Raw genomic sequence first — 21,581 nt, 5'->3', positions numbered from 1 at the left:
TCCCATGCTCTTCCGAGATTAGCAGACACAACAAGCCTCTTTCCTAAGGGTGATTGTGATTGATTGATTCATTAAGTCTGTTGGTTTAAGCTAAAAACCTTAAAAACTTGAAATTATTGGCCAAAGCCTTTAGACTTGAAACACAAACAACTTGAGGACTTTCATCAACTCCTATTTTCACTGCAGTGTCCACCCAGATATGACGCAATTCCATAACATGAGGAAAAACTCTGGCTAATTTCAACAATGAATTGCTATAACAACATCAAATAATGAGAATAATTATATTATTTCTTTCTATTTATGTAAGCACAGTGTTGCCATAGTAATGTGTATTTTTGTCACATTTTTTTTGTTTGTTTTTCTATTCCATCCAGAATGTGGCATCTGTCTGTCTGAATCAATCTGAATTTAGCATTTACAAAGATGCTTTTCATCAATTCAGGGAAGTCCTACATCCATTTTTTTTTTACTTGATTTAATTGAAGCCATGTATGACCGCAGAACTTCCATGTTAATTTGATGCGAACTAAATAATAAGAGTGAATCAGCCCTGCACAGATTATGCTGGCTTCACAAATCATTTTACAAGTTTTTACCATTGGTGCACACAACTTTCACACATTAAAGGTGACGCAAAAGCTTCAAACTTTCCAGCAGCATTTTGTCAGAAAGTTCACATTTTAGTGAACCTACAGCTCTTGCTTTATCCAGCTTTCAGTCTTTATACAACACTTTTAATAGACTCAAATCCTCTAAAAACTGTATTTAGCAGCACTGAACTTAAGAAATGATGATGCTGATGGAATAGCTCTGTCTAGGAACTGAGGTGAGGAGTCTCATATTTCCTTTTTCTATTGTTTAACTCAAGACTCTGCGGACCTCCTACTGTTCTGTTCTTCTATTCTCCATTCACAACTCTAAATCCGAGCTAAATAACCACAGCCAGCATCCGATCAACACCTGATGCGAGCGGTGTGAGAAGCATGCACAATCTTTGTGGTCATGGACCTGCAGGAACAGCAGAGACCCTTGAAATAAACCTTTCTGATGTCAGCTATGGCCTTTTTTTTGTCTTGCGGCTTCAAAAAGGCTGTTTTTAAAAAAAAAGAATTAATAATGAAAAAGGAATTAAACTAAAAAAAAGTGGAAGAAAGAACTTGCATCCAGAAAATAACTAATAAATGCCGTACTTGTTGTACCGGAGAGACATTTAATTGACATTCCTCAACGGAAGGGTTATTTTGAAGCCTCAGGTGCTGCAGCGGGGCCTCTTTGTGCTGTTCTTTCCCCTGGTAGTGCAACATGCTTTGGTGGCTCTCTACTCCGATTGAGTTTGTTGGGAATGACCTCAACAAGCGGTTTCAGTCAGCATCAATCAAGGCGGTAAGGTCACTCACACAATCACATGACCTCCACAGACTCTTCGCTGCGCCACACAACGTTCCATCAGTCCATCATACAAAGCATTTAATCACAGTAGGTGTCCGATAGTGAAAATGGATGACACATGGGATGGAGGTGTGACTGTGACTGAGTGTGACTGTTTGGACAGTGCATGGGATGGCACACAGACCCTGCTGTAACCATGACAGCAGGAAAAAGACAGAAAACAGACACCCCCCCCCCCACCCCCCCACCTCCAACATTTAAATGAAGTCACAGCCGGCTTGTCTGCTCTCTGAGGAAAGTCACAAATCACCTACAATGAACCAGTGCCATTCCAGGACATCTTTGAAATTTAACTTGAGCAGACAGTACAGAGCAACATAAACAGTAATGGGAAAGGTCTTCCACATCGTCATGGGGGAGGTGCGTGTTCAGCCTTACAGCAAAGAAGGTGATAAGTATGCAGCAGCTGCCAAACACGTTATAAACTCCAAAAATAGGCACTTTATGACTTGATCCAGTTACGGCTTTAGAAAAACATTTAGAAAACCATTTCTCTCGGCGCGGCCGCAGAGCCAAAAGCAGCTCTTAAATATAAATCATCATCTGACACATGTGGCCAAAGTGAAGTTGAAAAGTGCTGTTCCACTGTGCTCCAAGCAGGATGTGCATGTTTGAATAAGAGCTTATTTACAATGGCAGAGGTGAAAGAATTTACAGAAAGATGATTTATTCTTACATCAGAGGTGAAGTCAATCAGAATAAAATAGAAACTCTTAGCTGAATAGACAAGAATGCTGGTGAGCATCTCTCATGTGGTGCGTGTTTAAACAAACAACAGGCCCCAAGTCAGGGGATGGCTGCATCAACACTTGTGAGTGTTTACTGTGAGGACACACGTGACGAAATCCAGTGAACGTGCAATAAAAGTGCCTTTTCCTGTTTCAGGATCGACCAAATAGACTCAGATTTCTTGCCCTTTTATACACTCTGTTTCTTGATATTATTATTACTATTGACAGTTTTTAAAAAAGCAGCCATACATAATCAATAAATAAATTGGAAAAAATACGAATAGACCTTTCTGAGTGAATCTCAATTTAGTGCCCAGATAAAGCTAAATGGGATCTCTGAATTATTATAAAAAACACATAAAACATTATGCCAATCATTTCCCGAATGTACAATGTATTTGGTAGGATCCAAAATAAACTTGATGTCAACATCTTTCACACGAATGTGATGGGGCACTTCTATGACCTCACAGGGGAACAAGGTAAAGCCGGGCACATTTTTCACTTAATTTCCATAATGAGTTTCGTCTGCACTTCGAGTGGAAAACTGGCTTACAAGAAAGTTACTGAGCCGACAGTTGGTTTTGTTTCTGGTGGCCACATGTGCCATAAGGCTAACCAAAGCAAGCTGCTGCATGAGGCTCTGTGCGAGACAGAGGCTCATCTTACATAAGATGGTGCCAAAAATAGAGCTAATGGAGTTCAATAATGGGGTTGTGTTACCATGGTGGCACTCAAACTGTGGACCTCTGTCTTCTGATAAGGTAGGTGTCCCACACCCAACAATCACAACTGGGAGCAGGAAGAGCGCTTACATTTCCCGGAATGCCTCACTCACAAAAAGCAAATAACCTCAAAAAAGCATGAGTCAAAGGAAAGGAAAGTGGGACATTTCGTGGGTAAGTCTTACCAGCATGTGGGTGAGGACAATTTTGATTAGCGGTCCTCCGAGGAGGTTGCTTGACAAGGCTGGTGAGGGCTCCACCTTCAGAGAGATAAGACAACTTGCTACCTGGATCTTATGGTCCTTGAAGTCTGCAGCTTCATTAATTCTGACAGAAAAGAGACAGAAATATGAGGGAAACCCTCTCCAACTGTACATTTCAGTCATTATCTAAATTGTCCTTCAATGCAAATCATCACACTAACTGACAGGATCACATTAACATAGTTTCAAGGCTCTGATACGCAACTGGGATGAAAGCATCGCATCTCCGTCATTGTGCAGGGAAAGCTGGCAAAAACAATCATCAAATGCATATTTCCTATTTTCTGCTCAAATAAAATAAAGTTGTCATCAGGGTTTGCTGACCTACACCACAGGATACATTTGGTTCCAGTGATCAGACATGTAACAAGATGTAGCACTTATAGCAGGGAGTTTTAGTCAGTGGAGGCTGAGCTGTGAGACAAGCGATAAGCCCCAAGACAGATAAGACTCTGGCTTCAGGCTCAAGGCTCCAGCCCCTGGCTGTTCCCAGCTTCAGGAAGTGTCTCAAATGGATGTGTCACCGCACAGGAAGTACAAACAGGCACAAGATTACCCTGATTTTTTTTTTCTATTTTGAAATTATCTTTGATTACTAGAAAAAAAAAAGCAACAACGTTTCAGGCCCTCTTCCAAAGCCAAATACACATGAAGAAAGCTGAGTCTGTAATAAACATCTCTGTATGAATGTTAAATAGCTGTCAGAAGCATTTCTGTCCCAAGCTACTGTGGGTTCTTTTTTCTAACTGGGCTAAGACGTGAATGAATATCTATCCATGATCAGCATTGTCATAATTCATGATTAAAAGAATAAATAACTACATATGATTAGATGTCATAATGTAGTTTAAGAAATAATGTTTTTGAATCCTGGTTGTATTTTACGGGGAGCTTGTTTGTTGAATTGGTTGCACTGTTCTGTGTCCAATATTTGCATGCTAGATGAAGACTAGCAGCTTAAAGGAAATAGCCACTTGACTTCCAGGTCACTCTTTTAATCAGATACGTTAGATCTACTAGATTGCTCATGAGATCAAATGCCTGGATGATACTAGGAAAGAAAGGACTTGAGTTTGTCTGGATAGGAACAGCGTGCAGAGCAATGCTTTATTTTGTTCTCTTACCTCGTCTTGACTGGGCTTATCTGTTTGTAGTAGCTGTGCATGTTATGGTAGAACAGGCCAACGATGGTGGTTTGAGCTGTGGGGAAATAGACACCGTATTTGAACATGAACAGCATGGGTGGAGGCTTGGGAATGTAATACATGGCTGTTAAAATCCTCAAAATGACTGAAATCTAATTAGCACTCTCTCGCAGCCATACACTGGCAGCAGTAAGCTAATGGATCAGCCACAAAGTCACAAAAAGGTGAGAGGGAGAGAAAGGGTCAGGTAGATGCCAAGAAGTCCTGGGACAACAGGAGGTCAAGTAGACTCCCCTCCCCTCCTTCCCCTTAATCTGACATATCATCCAGCCTGGTCCCACCTCAGCACGGCAAGATAAACAATGAAATTGGAGGAAATCCTTAATGGACTTGTTCCTCCGATCAAAGACCCCCTCCGCCCTGTCACTGCTGATTTTGTCTACAAAAGCTTGTGAATGTCAACTCCGCAGTGTATGCTGGGGAAGTTTGAACTTTCCACAAAGTACTTTGAACCAAATGGCTCCACGGGGTGTCCCAAGAGAATTACAAGAGATTAATGAAAAACTGGTGCAGGTGGAAGTGCAACTTCTCTTTTGGGGGAGTTTAGTACAGACAGAATCTCAGATAACTTGGTCCTCGCTGGTAACGTATTCCCCGACCGACCTCCTTTATTGGGTTAGCCTGGGTTTTGTTTTTAGAGCTGCCTTTATTCCTCATAATCAGTTCAACAAGGTGCTGAAACATTCCTCACAGATTTCCTTCCATATTAGGACCTTTCACATCAGTCTAACGACTCCAGAATTCTTAGAAGTATTTGCTGTAGGTGAAGACTTCAAGGTGTTCTCGCTCTGCAGGCACTAGCAGCAGTAGTGATTGGATGGACATCACTTTGACTGATTTAGCTGAACACGAACAAGTTCCATGCTGGAACGATAAACATCTCCTGGTCAATGTCACCGAATATACGACTCCATTTTTTTTCAGAGATTGAGTAAAACAGAGTGCTGTCTTTCACAGGCATGTGTTCTTCTTAAATAACAAGGTAGCTGCCAACAGTAAAGTCATAGCTGGATTTCTATGGCACACACACAGTCAAGCAAAGGTGTTCACGGCGCTCCTCTCCTACGCTGTGTTAGTGCCCTCATGCTTGAGCATAATAAATTTTCTTCCAATAACAAGAGCCGCCCAGCCAGACAATTTTGCCTTGGCAGACTCAGAGCACAACTTATGTGCACTCAGACAATCGACCTCAAGAAGCTACTGCTTTTAATTCAAAGAGTCCTCTCAGTAATAACTCAAGGAGCGTCACTTACACTTCATTGCGAGGGCCTCTCCAGGCACAGAGATGTAGTTCTTGCCCTCTGTGGGGAAGCGGTAATGCGGCAGGTTGTATTTCTGTGGGAATTTCATCAGTGAGTAATCTGTGGAGGAGGTCAAAGGTCACGAATAAGAGCTAACCATGAAATGAACAAGCAAGAGAAACAAGGCCAGAGACCTGCGGATAGATAGAAAGACACAGGCGGAGAAACAAAACAATGCATAAGGAGGGTTGGATCATCTGACCTACCTTTGTCCTCTGAATGAGAAAAAGATGGACCTCGGCGTGTTTTTCTATTCTACACACAAACGACCAACAGTGAGTGAGTCACCTCATGAAGAGCTGACCTGCAACGAAAGATGTTCCGCCCAAGGAGATGAGCGAGTCGGGGCTGGGCTCCAGGTTCCTCACCATGTGTTCCATCACTATGTCCACAGTCGCAATCAGACCACTGGCCACCACTGTGGACTTCTGCTCAACACAAACGCAATCAAGCTTCAGGCTGCGTCTCAGTTTAGAACCAGCAATTGGGGTGGCATTGTGCAAGTGTGTTGACGTGCAACAGCACTGTGCAAGAGCAACTGATTACATCAAACCCGAACATTCCAGTTATCAAATGTCCAGTTATTTGTCGAATATCACGATGGCAAATTAACCTTTTGAATATTTGAAAATAATATAGATGTCAAGTTAATGAAACAATTATAGCGGAAACGCAACAAGACAGCGTTAGCTTGAAACTAAACCTGGACGCTTCCTAAACTGGATGTTTGTTACACATTAAATCAACTTTGTATTTGTAAGTTCAGGAATGTTTCATTTATCTTCCTTTTATATTTTTCTAATTCATCTTCCCCAAATGCATCATATTTGTATCCCAGTACTATCAAGATAATAAAATTGATATCAATAAAATGATACAACTTGATTAACAGTCCATAAATTAAGAGTAATTTGTCACGACGGACAGTGAATTTGAGCTGAACGTTTACCATGATTAACGGCTCGGTTAGCTTCTCCACTGTGGGAGTTAAAGAGGGTTGCGTTTATCTACTGTTCACATTCTGCATCCTGATACTTGAACATCTGTTTCAGCTCGTGCTTTCAAAAACACATGTTTGTTCTGCAATTGCACACCCGGTCAGAACGTCTTTCTTCTGGTAACATTGTATTTGTATCAAAGAGATTAGTGGGATCAGACTGTACTTTTACGTTCAATGCAGAAAGAAACGGTCATTTCCACTGCGTCTGATGGAGCACATCAGTCCTGTGTGGGCACACTGTCTCCCTGGAACTGCTTGTACTTGTTGTACACAACTTGGAGCTGTGTCAAAATCTCATGGATCTCGTAAGCGTCAGGCCAATTGCATATTTTGCATTGTGTCATATTTGGGGTTGCTCAAGAGCAGCAGGAACTCATTTACCTCCGGCAAGACTGGAGAGGACATTGCTTCTTCCACACTTCTGAGAAAAACCTGGGTACAAGGAAACGGGCAACGTGAGTCTGTTGTTTCGCCTACTTTCCTTCCTGTGTGTGTTTTAAACTCTGCTCCAAGACCTGTGTGAGATTGTCGGCATTGTTGTAAGAAATGGTCTTGTTGGGCAGCTCCGTCAAGAAGCCAAACACCGATCGAGGGTTCTGGAAGCTCAGGCCCTCCTCGGGCTGACTGTGGACACCAGGAGGACTCATCTCTGTGGACCTCTGCACAAACATCACATCATATAGCAGATGGTGCTGCGTGTCAGATGGCTACGAGCTCCAGAATAAACAGGGAGTTTAGTCAAACACGCTCGATCACGCCTACTTCATTTACTACCCCAAAACTCCCAAAAAGTGGTAAAACAAACATTATATCACTATCTGCTATGACCTCATATCAAACTTAAATTTAATTGGATTCTTATAAATCATCGCCCCTGAGGTTTTCAGGTCAATAAAGTTTATACTCGGACAGAGATAATCCACACAAAGACTAAATAAAGCTTTAAATGATTTAAATACTGAATATAATAGGAATAAAGGCGTTCAACACTTATTGACTCTATATGACAAAGTAGTTGAATAAATACCATTAATAATCAGGCTAAATCTTACTAATTATATCATTTTTAAAAAGGCAAAAGTGCCTCAATGGCAAAGTATTACCAGACATAAATATATTACTAGGCTTTGTTTTAGATTGATGAGTCAAAAGTAGAATATTTGGAAAACATAAATCTAGTTCTCACTCTGATTGTCCAGATAACCTGACATCAATAATTGAACAATAGTTTCTGCTCTCTATACAAAAGGTCTTCAAGAATTTTAGTTTTGGTGAAATAAAGCTCAAATTAAGATGGAATATCCAAGTAAAGATCCTATATCCTATAAGGAAGGTTCATGGACTTTTAGAAATCATATGTGGTGACAAAAAAGTGGATTTATGGTGACCTTTTTGGTGACTTACAAATGTCGGAGTCGTTGACGTGACTTCATTTGAGACTGCAGCCGTCGTGGTGGAATACACCGTCTGGCCTAGAGAAAGTACAATAAAAGATAATAAATTAGAGGCGGCATATATAAAATAGTTTATAGAGGTTTTAATCTTTTGTTTGGAATTCGAGAAGCATCCCTGTCACTTTTTTGGGTCCCCCATAGAAGTCGTGACGCGGTTGTAATGTCACTGGATTTTATCAACACACAGTCTGGAGTTTACGAGGTTGGTCCATGCCAAGTCACGGAGGCAGACGGATTATAAGCTGCACAGGAACTGGGACAATAAGCCACATACCAGTCTGCCACTGTCTTCTGTGCAATGCTAAGATTCATTTTATGCCTTTGTTGTCATTTCATAAAAACAGCACTAACTAGCTACCAGAAAATGTCCATAAATGGACAGACATCAGAGGTATCAGTCTGAAGCATCCCTCATCTTGCGTAACCATAACAGTAAGGCCCCCTTGCATCTGGTGACAGTCTGTGGAATATGTTGCTTTTAGGTAATGACTTAAGAGAAGAAATCAAGGCAGACATCACCAGCTGATGATCTATACATTATTATCTATGTCAAAGACACAGTGAAGGAAACTAATGTGTCTCGCAAAGATCTAATAATACATAAGTTGAACCAGGCCTCTCAGACTACTAATTTGAGTTTTCAGTTTTTCATACAAAGTATTGTCCTCCAGAATTTGACCTGCTCCCGTCCATCTATGGCTTTTTACTGTCCGAATGGAGTAAACAGTGAGAACCGAAGCAGTCAAGAGTCTGCCTGTTGCAACATGTCACATTAAATCAAAGTGATCTGGCCCCTGTGACCCCCGCATGCATCTACGCTTATAAGGCAGAACTATGTGGACATCGCACTTACATCACCAAAACGTTTCATGAAAGAATTTGCAGTTTTAAGATCCCGCTGTTACTCGCGGCTACTCTACACAGGTTGAAGATGCTGTGGAACGTTGTTTTTAGAAGTTTTTCCTCACAGCAAGAATTATGGGGGGGTGTTGTTCTTGTACCTGTGGCTGCACTGTAGTACAGGAAGATCTCCTTGGGAGAAAGAGCCCGTTCCCAAATGACGAACTCATCAAAGGCCCCCGTCACATAATGACCGTACGCCTTGTTGTTGCCTGTCCCAATGAGAAGGTCGGGGTAAGGGTCACCGTAGATCTCAGAGCCGTTGCTGCCGGTGGCGTCCCCAGTGGTGAAGGTTCCATTGATATAGACCTTCAGACCATCAGCTTTAGTCCACGTGAAGAGAATATGAGTCCAGTAGGGCCCTGAATGAGGGGAGATACACTGGTCATCCACTATATAACATATTACATTATAACCCCTGAGAGCCATCCCAACATATTTCCCAAGACATTAAACTTTCTGATGACCTTGTACCCCACACAAATGAAATGAGCGTCTGTCTTGACAGGTAAGAACTCTGCTCGGATCTTGGACCCTTGAGTCATGCACAAGGGCTTCTCAGTTGCATTTGATTCGGGAGAATATTAGCCCCACACCAACGTGAACAAATCCAGCTGCAGGACTAGGAACAGTTTTGATTTTTCATCTTTGTGTGGGATTAATAGAAGGGACTTTTTCTGCATGTTTGCAGTAATTCCATCAATCCGCAAACAAACTTTGTACAATGGAAACAAACTAGTTCAGTAGTAATACTGTCGAATTTAGTAGGTGTGATGTGTTCACTGTCACACTTTAGCGCATAATGAAATACATGATAACAATCAAAAACTGGCTGGGTAAATCACTAATTAAAGCTGATTGTGTAAGTTGGACAGAAACAAGAAGGCATTCTTTTTGATCTAATCATGTTTAAAATGACTAAAACAAAAACATTTTAAGTGGTGGGGGAAAAAATAAGTCATAATGCATACATTTCAATCTAAAAGGTGTGACTTCAATCCCAGAAGACAACACTGTAACTGTGAACGCACAACTGCCAGAAGAGCAAAAACATGCATATCACATTATAGAATCTAAACCATATGTGTTATTGGATATGGACTCATTTGTTACTCAATGTGCTCCCTCCCCTGAAGATTTTGCTCACACACCAGAGAGGATGTTGTGATCATGGAGACATGTCACCTTCAGGTCACACATGGGATATTAATGGCTTGGAGTGTGTAACATTGTGCTCGATTCAAATGGCATTTCCTCATGTACGTGTCAAAAATTGATGGGGGGAAAAAGGTATGAAAGCAGTTTAAGAAGAAAAGACTGCTGTAGAAGTATCCCATTTGATGTGGATGAAATGATGAAACCTGGAACTTTGATGTTGGCCTTCCATCTGTGGTTGTTGCCTCGAGTATAAAACTCCACGTATCCTCTGGAGGGAGTGGTGTAGACAGAGAAGCCGTTGGAGATGACCTTCCTCCCAGAAGCTACGGCAAAACGAGACTCCATCTCGTTGTTTTTCCAAAAGAAGGAGAAGGTAATTCCTGAGGAGGAAGGGACTGTCACTCACAAAGAGATGGAAAATCATTATCATCTGCATAACAACAGCTCTCTCACCCTCAGGACCACACAAGGTCGGGTCGCTGATGCAGGAGTTCTGGTAGTTTCCAAAGTGAAGAAAGGTTCCACCGTTATATCCATCAAGATATATACCCTTGCTAACCATTCCTTCAACAATATCTACAGACACACACACACACACACACACAAGCTTTAATTTACATGAGAAAACCAGTGGTGTGGAAGTCAGAGTGTATAAAGGCGTAAACAAAAAAGGTTATTCATGATTTCTCATGACGCCAAGCTGAGAAACACCATCTTCACAGAGACTTGGAGCCTTTCTGAGCTCGGCTACAGTACAACCGTGCAGTTGTTTGGCAGAAAGCTCCAGGAATTTTAATTTTAAGTGTTTGGTGGGCTAAAAGTCTTCCCTTGCAGCAGAGCCAGATTAAGTAATGCTGGATTTATATATTTAAGGGAAAACATTTCTTTGACTTTGTCCCTTAAATGATGAATGTAATTATGTAAATTCACAACTTAACGACATGCTCGCAGTTCTTGGTCTGTCCTTTTACTCTAGCTGTTACTTAAAATTCACTCCCCTACGTGTCAGACGTGTACATTTGATTCAATGCATGTTTGTGATGTCCCAGAAAAAGCCAACTCTTAGCAACATTGACATTCTATTTGTTCTAACAGCATGGCAATTACTTAAAAAGTATAAATTATATGGTCTTTGTCTCATTTCAGCAATTCATGGATTTTAAAGTGACATCACTCTCAAATATGAGTTCTTTATGCTTTTATCACAGTCATAGTAATGAATACAGCATCAACACAAACACAGTGAGTAGTCGAGTGTATTGATAAGACGCCTTCAGCTGCGACCCACTCGACTCAAACTGTTTGTACAACAGCAAGAGCAGAAGCCGGGCAGAGACTGAATGCTCACCTACTGTCGCAGAAATGTTAGTGTAGGCAGAGTCATTGGTATACACATAGGAAGAGTTATGGGAGGAAGGGAGCACAGTGTGGTTGTGGATTCTGACAGCTGGACAACAGACAGTGGAGAAAAAACAAGAGTGATTCACACCTATGTGGACACATAACAGAGGACACGGTGAAAGGAAGACAACAAGAGGGACGTGGTCTGCAGGTATGAGACAGAATGATGCTGAGCTGAGCGCACGGTTCATGCCCGAGTGACTCCGCACATCAAGTCACGTCTATACCTGATCCCCCTTCAACTCATAAAAAAACATTTACAGTGTTGTTCTCATCTTTCAAAATGCTTCACAGTGTAGATCTTTTGCATATAAAACAGCATTAATGCTCAAAACGCATAAATAGCGATCATAGATCATGCAGCAGGCAGGCAGACATGTAAGTGGTGCATGCCCAAGAGTACGCGGGCTGCCTGTGTGTGCACATACTTATGGTGCCGTTAACATAACCTGGTCTGTTTCCAATCTGTTCCCACAGTTCGTGGATTCCGTCCACCACATCCAGAGGCCAATAATGTGAGGCCGTGCCCAAGACCTGCAGACCTGGATGGAGAGTTTGCGGGTAAGCACGCATCCAGAAGGGGATTTCCCCCCAAAGCTTCTCAAAATTAGCACACAAGTTTTCTTATTTGAAGGAGATCCACTTTAATGGTAATGAATATTATCAAACATTAATGACATCACTGAACACTCAATAAATAGTAACCTGATTTCTTAATCTTTGCTCATTGTCTTGCCTATTTTCCAGCCTGAACGAACTAAGAGTTCTTCATGTCACGAAATGCAAAAAAGATCCTGGAATATAAACTAATTCTGATATTTCAAAACTTGGAACCACCAGGTAGTGAAAGATTCAGTGTCCACTTAGTGGTAAAATGTCTGCCAACAAACGTTTTTGATAGCTTTAATCCAAGCGTGTCAAACCTAAACCAGTATGGAAAAAAAAACATTCAGTCAGGACTACCTGGATGTTTTGCAGATTGCACCACTTCTGAATAAACCTGTATGGGGAAAAAAATCGAATATGCACATAAAGGCTGTGAAATGATAATGTCACATGCTCTTGGGTCAAATATGTTCCAATAATCTTACCTTAATACACGAGACAAAAACTGTGAAAATGTAAATCTGCAGTGAAAATTCCATAACTTTTGGAAGATCTACCCTATGATTTTTTTTTTCTTTTAAAGGCTCTTAGGTTCTCAAACAAATCCAGAAGGAGACGATCATGGTTCTCTTGTACAACGTGGAAACTTTTGAATCTTAGTCCATGTGTCCAAAACATGTAGATAAACACTGAAGCGAGGCGTTAATGTCCTGGCACGGGACAGACAAGCTTCACAACTGGTTTTCTCATGATAAATGACTTATGATTCCACGCACAGTTCGGTGATCTCAGTTCCTGCACTGATCGTTCCTCGAGTTCCTGCGCCAGCATCTACAAACTGTGAGGACGAGGGCAGCCGGGTAGGGGAGGACTGGTCTGCTGGGCTGGACGTGTGATGTCATGTTTTGAATGTTCAGAGGAGAGGTGTTTGTGGAGCTGTGCGTAACTGCTAATACGCGGGCGCAATTTGGTAATTGCGCGAACCTTTGCGCAGTCAGAGCTCGCCGTAGTTGAGGCTATTTGCTTATTTGGGTAAAAGCACCATAGGAAAGTGTTCTAATGTTACATTGGGTTACATGTTATTACATAAAGACAATTCATGTTCTCGCATCAATAGATTTAATGACACTGCATTACAATTTAGTTACAATAGGATTCACTCAAATTGTGGATTATTAGGGTTCGCGAAACTCTGCCCAGCCGTTCTTGTTCTTTCTTGAAAAAAATCAAGTACGATTTTCTCCTGTATGTTTCTACTTCATCTATTTTTAATAAAAGGCCCTTGCCTAAAAAAAAAATCAAGATAAATTAAATGTCAAGAGTATTAATATGGACAAGCTGCCCTTGAACTAAATTAAACTAAATTCGCATCTGTACTTTCACTCAAGTAGCCCGCATGTTTTGACTACTTTTAAAAAAGATTATTAACTAAAAGCCACGTATTTTCCTGCACTTTTACTGAACACAGGCGTCGCTGCGTGCTGAGGTTGGTGGTTCTATAACAGGGTCAACAGCGCCCTAATGTGGCGGAACTATTGACACTTCTTTTTGATTCCACTTCTGCAAAAGGAGTCGCTCATTTGGCTCCCAAGTTATTCCACGTCAGACGTTTTTCTATAGATGACATTATTATCGATATTACGAATTATTGTTCAAAAACATACAACTATTAGCCAAAGAAATATCCACCTCCAAATTCGAAGCAATGACATTTCTATTTTATATATTTTCTTTTACCTGTATTTTTGCTGACAGTTAACCATCTTACATTGAGCTGTGGCGAATTTGTTTTAGATTATTTTGTCACCCCGATGATAAAGTATTAAATAATTAAGCTTTTGTATTAGACAATTTGTCTCTGTACTTCAAAGAGCCGGCTCATCCGATTGCCCCATCTCTGTATTATTTATTCATCCTTCAACTTTATTGTCAAACTGAAATGGAGCGTTTTAAAATGTCGATAATCAGGCCAAACGAGGCGTAAAAGCTTTTCTTTTAAGCGGGATGGTATTTCCACAAGAGGATCATATTTTATTTTATCACAATGCTGCGGGGTCGAATGAAAGTAACGCTGGACTAGTTTTTGCCCCCTGGGGCGGAGGAATAGGGAGAGGTGGCAGAGGTGAGAGGAAAGGCGTATCCGGCAGTCATCACTGGAGCTGAAACTTCACCGGAGACTTTTGTCAAAATTCATGATTTTCTTATCTAGTCGTTGGTAGAATATGAAAATTTAGACCTGCTTGTTTATATTTATGAATTGATCTCTGTCTAATATGGTGGTCGTTGTACACATGAGGACCTCCAGGATGATCCAGCGGATGTTTTACTAGAGTTACCGGGACAGGAGGCGATCTGATCGGTGTAATGAAGGATCGACTGGCTGAACTGGCCACGGTAAGTGTCTAAAATCTCAACGCACAAATGGATCTAAACATTAGAGACACACGATTTATTTTCTGCACAGACTAGAACACAAGTGGAGGAGGATGACTCCGTCCCACTGGACTGTCCCGATGGCTTCATGGAGAGCTTCTTCAGAAGGGTACGCTTCAGATGTAGCCTATACATTCACTGTTTTGTGTGTGTGTGTGTGTGTGTGTGTGTGTGTGTAAGTCTGTGAATGCTAATGATGAGCTGGTCTTTGACAGGTGGAAGAGGTTCGTGGTCTCATTGACAAAATATCCCACCAAGTTGATGAAGTGAAGAAGATCCACAGTATGATCCTTTCTGCACCCAACACAAACAACAGTAAGTGTGTGTGCGCGCGCATGTGTGTGTGTGTCGGATTGTGTGTCGAGATAACTTTACCAACAGATGGCGTTTTGACACAACTTGTTATTTTTTTTAAATTTCTTGACCACTGCATCCCTGTCAGGGTCACGGCGAGGCTGCTGGGGCCGATCCCAGCTGCATATGGGCGAAGGCAGGTTCCCCCCCTGAGAGAGTTGTTATTCATCGCAGGGCCCTATGTGAGCACGGTACCTTGCTCAAAGGGGTGTCAGTCTATATTCATAATATTCTATTTTGTAGCAGTTATAGTGCTAAACATCCACAGTAATGCAAACTATATACAGAAGATGCTCTCAGTGGAGTAAAGAACAAGGACTGCCTGTGACTTTAATGACAACCTTAAGAATAGCCTTATCACATTATTAGAGTCAATTAGTAGTCAGTTAAAGCAACTCTTAGTTTTAAACACATTAAATCTGGCCATATGAGGTTGAACATATCAGAGTTCCCTCAGAAACTGCTTCTGTTACATCATCCTTTTATTATATTTGGATTCATAATTATGGATTCTACCTACTGAAAGGACAGTTTTATTACAGAAGATGCCTGTTTTTATACTGTCACCCCCTGAGAAGGGAGATAGTCAGTCAGAGGAATCTCGTCCTTGGTCTAATTCACAGATCAGGACCCTCAAAAAGAAAGTTCAAAAATTACAAAGGAAGTGGTTTTCTCCCAAAATAGAATAGTAACCCATCCTGACACACTTAACGAGGGGCATTTTGCCCTTTATTAGCAGCTCTGTTCTTCCCCATATTATCTGTTCTTTAGCAACAGGTTATGAAACCCTGGTTTACAAAAACACAGCAATCGGACCATGATTGATCAAGCACCACTTGATCCAGCTACGTTAGCAAACTGTAGGCCTACATCTAAACTTCCGTTATCTTTAAAGTTCTTCAGAGGGTCGTGGAGATTCAACTACAGTATGTGACCACCTACTGAGGATCAGTATGGTTAAGATGTTTCAGTCAGGTTTCAGAGGTCATCACAGCACAGAAACAGCATGTGTTAAAGTTACTATGATAGCGTCAGATTGGACTGGCTTCTATACTGGGTCTGCTGGACCTCAGTACTGGCTTTGCAAAAGATTATCAGGGCCTTCTGCCATGGTTTAGAGAACAGACTGCTTTAGATCATATTTATCAGAAAAATTAGAAGGGCAGAAATAGAGGTGTGGGTCCTGGAATTCCACCTGGCTTTGTACTTGGACCAATCTTTTTCACCTTGACGCTTCCTTTATAAAACTGTATTCAGCAGCTTGGAATAATTTCCCTTGCTAGGCTGAGGACACTATTTATCCATGAAACCTGTCTTTATGCTTTAACAGAACACCTAGAAAAATCACCTCAATTAAGAGGACTGAAAATGGGAGTCACTGGGTTTGTTCTAAACTCGTCAGGAGGAGAGAACGTCGGCCCTCCGGGTGGCATTTCTTTAGCCTCTTGTTTGACTATAATAATCGTGGAGTCACCAATGATCCTCATCTGTCCTATAACTCCCATATAAAAATGCTCTCTTTTGGTCTGTGCAATGCATTCTGGGAAAATATGTTAAATGGGTTGTTGTCAAGCTTAGAAGAAGAAGAACGGTGATCAGCATTTAATGCTTAAAGCAGCAATGGTAAAAACAAAAAAGGTAGAGGTGATAAGAACAGGTACATTTTATTTCATTGTTACATGATTTGACTAAAAAGTTACAAAGTGTGCCAAAATACACCAGCTGAAGAACATCGTTAGTAATGTGATTTTTTTTAGGGCAGTAACAAAAATAGTGAAATTATCTGCTCCATTTTGCCTCAGTTGGCACCGATTTGACCAATTTTGTGTCTCATTCACAAATCCCAACTACTCTCTGATATACTTTCTTTAGCCATTTCCTGCCTTTGCCTCATTTGTAATGTTCAGTGTCACTCTGAAGATTTATCCATGTGTTTTTTTGAAGGCACAAAGGAGCGGCTGGACACCCTGACCAGCGATATCAAAGGGAATGCCAACGTGGTTCGGACCAAACTGAAATGTGAGTCAACCCACCCTGATGTGATACATTTATACTGTATATTCTTGCAGTATAACATAAAAGTGTCCCTGCAGCCATGGAACAAAGTATGCCCAGAGATGATGCTGTCAGCAGAGCCTCAGTGGACTTCAGGATCCAGAAAACTCAGGTCAGAATCAGCCCAGAATCAGGAAATGCCTGTGTCACATTTAACATGAAGCGGATGTTTAACGACGGAAACGAACCCTGTTGATCAGATTTTTGCTCAGTGGTATGCCTGCCTTTGTTGTTTGCTTCTGTATGCTAACACCTTTGACTTCTGCTTCTGTCTTTTTTTCCCAGCACACAGTTCTGTCCAGGAAGTTTGTTGATGTCATGACGCAGTACAATGAGACTCAAGTGTCCTTTCGGGAAAGAAGCAAAGGAAGGATCCAGCGACAACTGGAGATCAGTGAGTGACCAATAAGAGACCCTGAGATCAGAGAGACTGCGAGAGCAGGAAAAAGGTCTTTGACAGTCCAAACATGCTGCACATTTTTCTTCATAGGCTTTGGATTTGATAGCAAATTAATCCTTTGGCAAAAATTCAACCTTAAAGTTCCAGGAAACAGACCACACCGGTTTCCTGTCTGCCTCTGTCTGACTGTTGACCTCCAGACATGGGCTGCAGGATTATTAGAATTTTCTGGAAGGCTTCTGTTCAGAAAAAGTCCATCAGAGGTGTTTTTGTGTTTTGCTTTGTATTCCACTGCAAAGACAGCCTGTATCAGGTGTGTTTGCATGATCCACGTATGAGTAACAATAGAGAATAGAAAAAAAAAAAAGCTGGTGTCCCAGAGTCCCTGCGGCTGGCCTTAATGAGAGGCTCCAGTTCAGGTGGAGGAGCCTGATATTGGAGACGGCTGGCTGTGTTTCTATCACCACGGAAACGGGCTACGCAACAGCAGTTCATCTGCCTTAGCTGTGAACCCCGACCTCTGCTGCTGCACCAGGAAATGGCATTAAGGAAGAATGAAGAGTCTTAATAGCATTTCCATATGTTAGAATGATTAGGATTTGTGTGTTTGCGTATCTGTGTGTTGCTGTGTGCGACTCTCAGAGGAGCCAAGAGGTAATATACAGTCAGGGTCTCGCGGGAAGCTGTTGCACAACAGCAGAAAACCTTTCTCAGATCCTCTTCTTCCTCAAACTCCTCTAAATCAAACCCATCTGATTAAAGCAAAAGAAGTCAAAAAAGGAAGTATATACGGCCATCCATCAACATAATTTAAATTAGCAGCCCGCTGGTACAGCTTTAATGCTAGGAAAACACTTAGCTTTTAATCTATTTACGGTAATAACAAATCTTTGTGGTCAACTACAACAGAGCTTATACAGCCTTTGTTAGTTTGCTCAGCAGTATATTTCTGACTTCCTGGGGGAACTTTGGCCTCCTGGTTACCCAGAGTGATTGTTTATCTGTTAAACCTGTAGTCAGGGTTCTTAACTGGGATTTAGCGCAGGAGTTTGCACAGCACTGTCAGACAAAGGTGTCATACTGGGATTAATAACACAACAGTATAGAGTGAGAGGGCTCAGCGTGGATATTTACTATCGTTGTTGACATAAATGAAAGACTGGAGCTTCAACTGTGTACAGGGAAAGCCCAGTCCACCGGCCCCGCTTTAATGCCAGCTCAAAGCAGAAGTGTGAGGAGAGATGATAGCATGAACTCACTTGTATGTGTGTGCAGTGCAGGAAGTGCCATGCTTTCACCAGGCTTGTGTAGGCATTGTGCTAAAGCTCAAAATACTCTCAGTGGTTCAGTCTTTTGGTAAATCAGACATTTTGTTCTGGATGTTGATGGTGTTATGCGCCCAGAATAACCAATCCCCTCACTGTTTCCCACCAGTTAGTGCTGCATAATCATCACTCAGTCACCTTACAGATACTCATCTACTGATGTTTCATGTAACATTAAAGCAAGCATAAGGATCCTCTTGCTCTCAAACTGTCTTAAAATATATATTGTGTATACATGTTGAGCTTTTTTTGTGATATGATGATGACAGCTTAATCATTTTGGATTGTCTGTTATTTATTGTTTTAGCTGGGAGAGTGACCACAAACGAGGAACTAGAGGACATGTTAGAGAGTGGGAATCCATCCCTTTTCACGTCTGACGTAAGGCCTCAGGTTTTACCTGCTGCTGCCACCTAGTGGTAGAGGGGAAGCACGTCACACTGAGCTGCAACCTTTCTCCTTTCAGATTATTTCAGATTCTCAGATCACACGTCAGGCCCTGAACGAGATAGAGTCAAGGCACCAGGACATCATCCGCCTGGAGTCAAGCATCCGGGAGCTCCACGCTATGTTCATGGACATGGCAATGCTAGTAGAAACTCAGGTAGCCTCTGAATTTCATATTTAACATCTACGCTGTATCAGCTCCTGTAAATTGAAACCAATTCTATTCTGGCAAAATCAACACACATCATCACTTTTAGTTTGCCTACATATTTTTGCCTGTTTCCTCTTGTGATTTTGTTCTACTTAAGTGTTCTATTGGGTTCCTTTCGTATGTGTCATTGTCAGTACTAAGTAAAGACTGTACACACAAAAACACTCAGCCTGCTTCTTATATCTCCAGGGAGAAATGGTGAACAACATTGAGAATAATGTGTCCAATGCCGCTGAATACATCAGCAGTGCAAAGGAAGAGACCAAAAAGGCGGTGAGGTGGCAGAAGAAGTCGCGCAGGGTGTGTATTTCTTTTACTGATGCTTAAAGTGTTAAACACATCAACTGTTAATGCTTTAAAAATACTGTTAACCATCGTCTTCACAGAAATACATTATTCTTGCCTTGGCTCTCTTGATCCTGCTGGCTGTCATTGCACTAATTGTGGGCCTGTCTGTTGGACTAATTAAGCGTCCTGTCTAAGAGGTAATGCTTCCTCTGCATTAACCCTTTCCTCTTTTATCACGCACTCAGCTCATTAATGGTCTGTTTCTTCATCTCTCTGTCTGTTTTTGTTTGCAATAGTCAAACACACTTTTGAAAATGATTTTTGAATTTGAATACCTTCCATGTTTTGCCAACACTGGGACTTGGAACCAGGAACCCTCTGCCTCTCAGGCCAGTCCCCTACCGACTGAGCTACCACCACCACCCTCCATAATAGATTTATGATTCAAATCTGTGAATGACTCTTATAGAATTGCTGCATTCTGCTGAATCAACCCGCTCAGAATGTAGCTAATTTTTGTTCAGTGGCCTGCAAAAGTCTGTTAATGTGAACACTTAAGAAGAAGATGATCTCCAAAATGGATCAGGTTAAACATGAAACACTATTTTCAGTGTTCTAAACAATATCAGTGAATTATATTTGTTTGTACAGTTTCAGAGGGAAATTAGGAGAGCAGCACTTTGAGCTCTCAGAAAACTTTGACAGGGGTATCAGATCTTATTCGGCCTTTTAGGATCACGTCTTGTTTACAGTCACCATTAGGAAAGATCAGGTGACGCAAGTCTCAAAGCTTAATAAACACCCACACACCTTTAATCTTGGCCCGAATATCAATAGTCATGCTGCCTAGTACTCTTAAAAAAAGATCATGAATGCCCACAAAGCACATATATTACATTTGTGTATTCTTTAATTTGGCTGTATACTTTCAGCCACAGGTAAAGTATTGTGAATGCATCACCTTTTTATATTCATGTGAATTTTTCTGCTAAATTTTAAAAGGAATGACTCGGCTGCTGTTGTGATTTTGACAGAAACGCCTCTGCATTGCCACCTGTGGAGTTGCCATTTTCCTCCTTTTACTCATCATAGTAGTTGGTGTGTTTGAGTGACGGCGTCCATCCTGGCACCAAAAGCTGTCGTCAGCTCCTGTAGCTGTGAAGTGCTTCATATCAGCAACATAAAGGACCGTTTTCGGACCACCCAGATGTTATTTTACAATACTACACCTCAAGATACAATTAAGACACCTTTGTGATGTGTTCTGTGGTCTTAACAATTTTATTGAGAATGACACAACACAAAATTTCTCCAAAATCTGTTCGGTTAGCTTAGCATAAAGTGATGATACAGATATAAGCACAGGTAAATTCCGAAGCTAATATCACCAATGTTGTTTTTGTTATTTTTGTTGTTAACTATGTCAGTCATCATGGTGACTGGTATTGAGCCACACGATATAATTTCTTTGTGTGCAGCAGAATAAGAAGACAGAATATAGTTCTTCACACTAAATCCAGCCAGCCAGTTCCTCCCCCTCTGTTCTGAGTCAGTAGCCACAGTGATTATTGTACTTGTTCATATTTAAGTTTTTAGCTATGTTTTTTCCCAGTTATGGTTATATTCCATATGTTCTTGTCACTTTGTAAAAGTAATTCAGATGAAGTGATAGCAAAACTGAATGTAAATCTACACCTAAGGAATAGATTTAAAATATACATACTATAAAAAATATTATAAAGACTCCAAATCAACTTTGTTTGAGATAAAATAAGAAAAAGCCTGCAACCATTGGATGATTTATAGGTTATTAAATTCACCCATTTCCCTTTTGATATGTGCATTTTCAAATTAAAAACTAAGAAAAAAGAA

The 21,581-nt window shown here is 41.2% G+C and overlaps 2 protein-coding genes across 6 annotated transcripts in view; one reads left to right on the top strand and one right to left on the bottom strand.

Annotated features, from left to right (window-relative positions):
• Positions 1-13,076, bottom strand: part of adgrd1 (adhesion G protein-coupled receptor D1) — a 25,192-nt gene extending 12,116 nt beyond the window's left edge. Inside the window, exons 1-14 of one of the 2 annotated variants that reach the window (XM_029829786.1) lie at positions 12,682-13,076; positions 12,554-12,590; positions 12,019-12,132; positions 11,538-11,636; positions 10,643-10,765; positions 10,393-10,569; positions 9,133-9,393; positions 8,082-8,149; positions 7,193-7,336; positions 7,059-7,109; positions 5,982-6,105; positions 5,630-5,737; positions 4,296-4,371; positions 3,094-3,235 (exon numbers count right to left, since the gene is read on the bottom strand). In XM_029829786.1, the coding sequence (XP_029685646.1) occupies positions 3,094-3,235; positions 4,296-4,371; positions 5,630-5,737; positions 5,982-6,105; positions 7,059-7,109; positions 7,193-7,336; positions 8,082-8,149; positions 9,133-9,393; positions 10,393-10,569; positions 10,643-10,765; positions 11,538-11,636; positions 12,019-12,132; positions 12,554-12,590; positions 12,682-12,735 (1,578 nt within the window). In that variant the 5' untranslated portion in view covers positions 12,736-13,076. The remainder of the gene's footprint in view (positions 1-3,093; positions 3,236-4,295; positions 4,372-5,629; positions 5,738-5,981; positions 6,106-7,058; positions 7,110-7,192; positions 7,337-8,081; positions 8,150-9,132; positions 9,394-10,392; positions 10,570-10,642; positions 10,766-11,537; positions 11,637-12,018; positions 12,133-12,553; positions 12,591-12,681) is intronic. The other variant, XM_011615215.2, reaches the window with a different exon arrangement.
• stx2b (syntaxin 2b) lies at positions 12,099-21,581 on the top strand. Of its 4 annotated transcripts, none has more exons than XM_029829787.1 (12): positions 12,099-12,151; positions 14,502-14,590; positions 14,661-14,738; positions 14,845-14,944; positions 16,928-17,002; positions 17,077-17,150; positions 17,324-17,432; positions 19,071-19,144; positions 19,230-19,367; positions 19,611-19,721; positions 19,808-19,906; positions 20,744-21,581. In XM_029829787.1, exons 2-11 carry the CDS (start codon positions 14,561-14,563, stop codon positions 19,901-19,903), a joined length of 885 nt encoding a protein of 294 aa, XP_029685647.1. In that variant the 5' UTR covers positions 12,099-12,151; positions 14,502-14,560; the 3' UTR covers positions 19,904-19,906; positions 20,744-21,581. The 4 variants fall into 4 exon arrangements, with proteins under 4 accessions (XP_029685647.1, XP_029685648.1, XP_003974556.1 ...); XM_029829788.1 differs by lacking the exon at positions 12,099-12,151 and adding an exon at positions 13,038-13,056; XM_003974507.3 differs by lacking the exon at positions 12,099-12,151 and having other exon boundaries at positions 14,106-14,590.

The sequence above is a fragment of the Takifugu rubripes genome, chromosome 21, assembly GCF_901000725.2.
Source record: "Takifugu rubripes chromosome 21, fTakRub1.2, whole genome shotgun sequence".
Lineage (NCBI taxonomy): Eukaryota > Metazoa > Chordata > Actinopteri > Tetraodontiformes > Tetraodontidae > Takifugu > Takifugu rubripes.
Note: the sequence above shows the minus strand (reverse complement) of the source record. Positions and strands in the feature narration are given on the sequence as shown.

Excerpts from the sequence above, each read along its gene's own strand:
- stx2b (XM_029829787.1), top strand. The coding sequence starts at position 14,561 with ATGAAGGATCGACTGGCTGAACTGGCCACG. Across the intron at positions 17,151-17,323 it reads TCAGGATCCAGAAAACTCAG|CACACAGTTCTGTCCAGGAA; the intron begins GTCAGAATCAGC and ends TTTTTTTCCCAG. Across the intron at positions 19,722-19,807 it reads GGCAGAAGAAGTCGCGCAGG|AAATACATTATTCTTGCCTT; the intron begins GTGTGTATTTCT and ends TCGTCTTCACAG.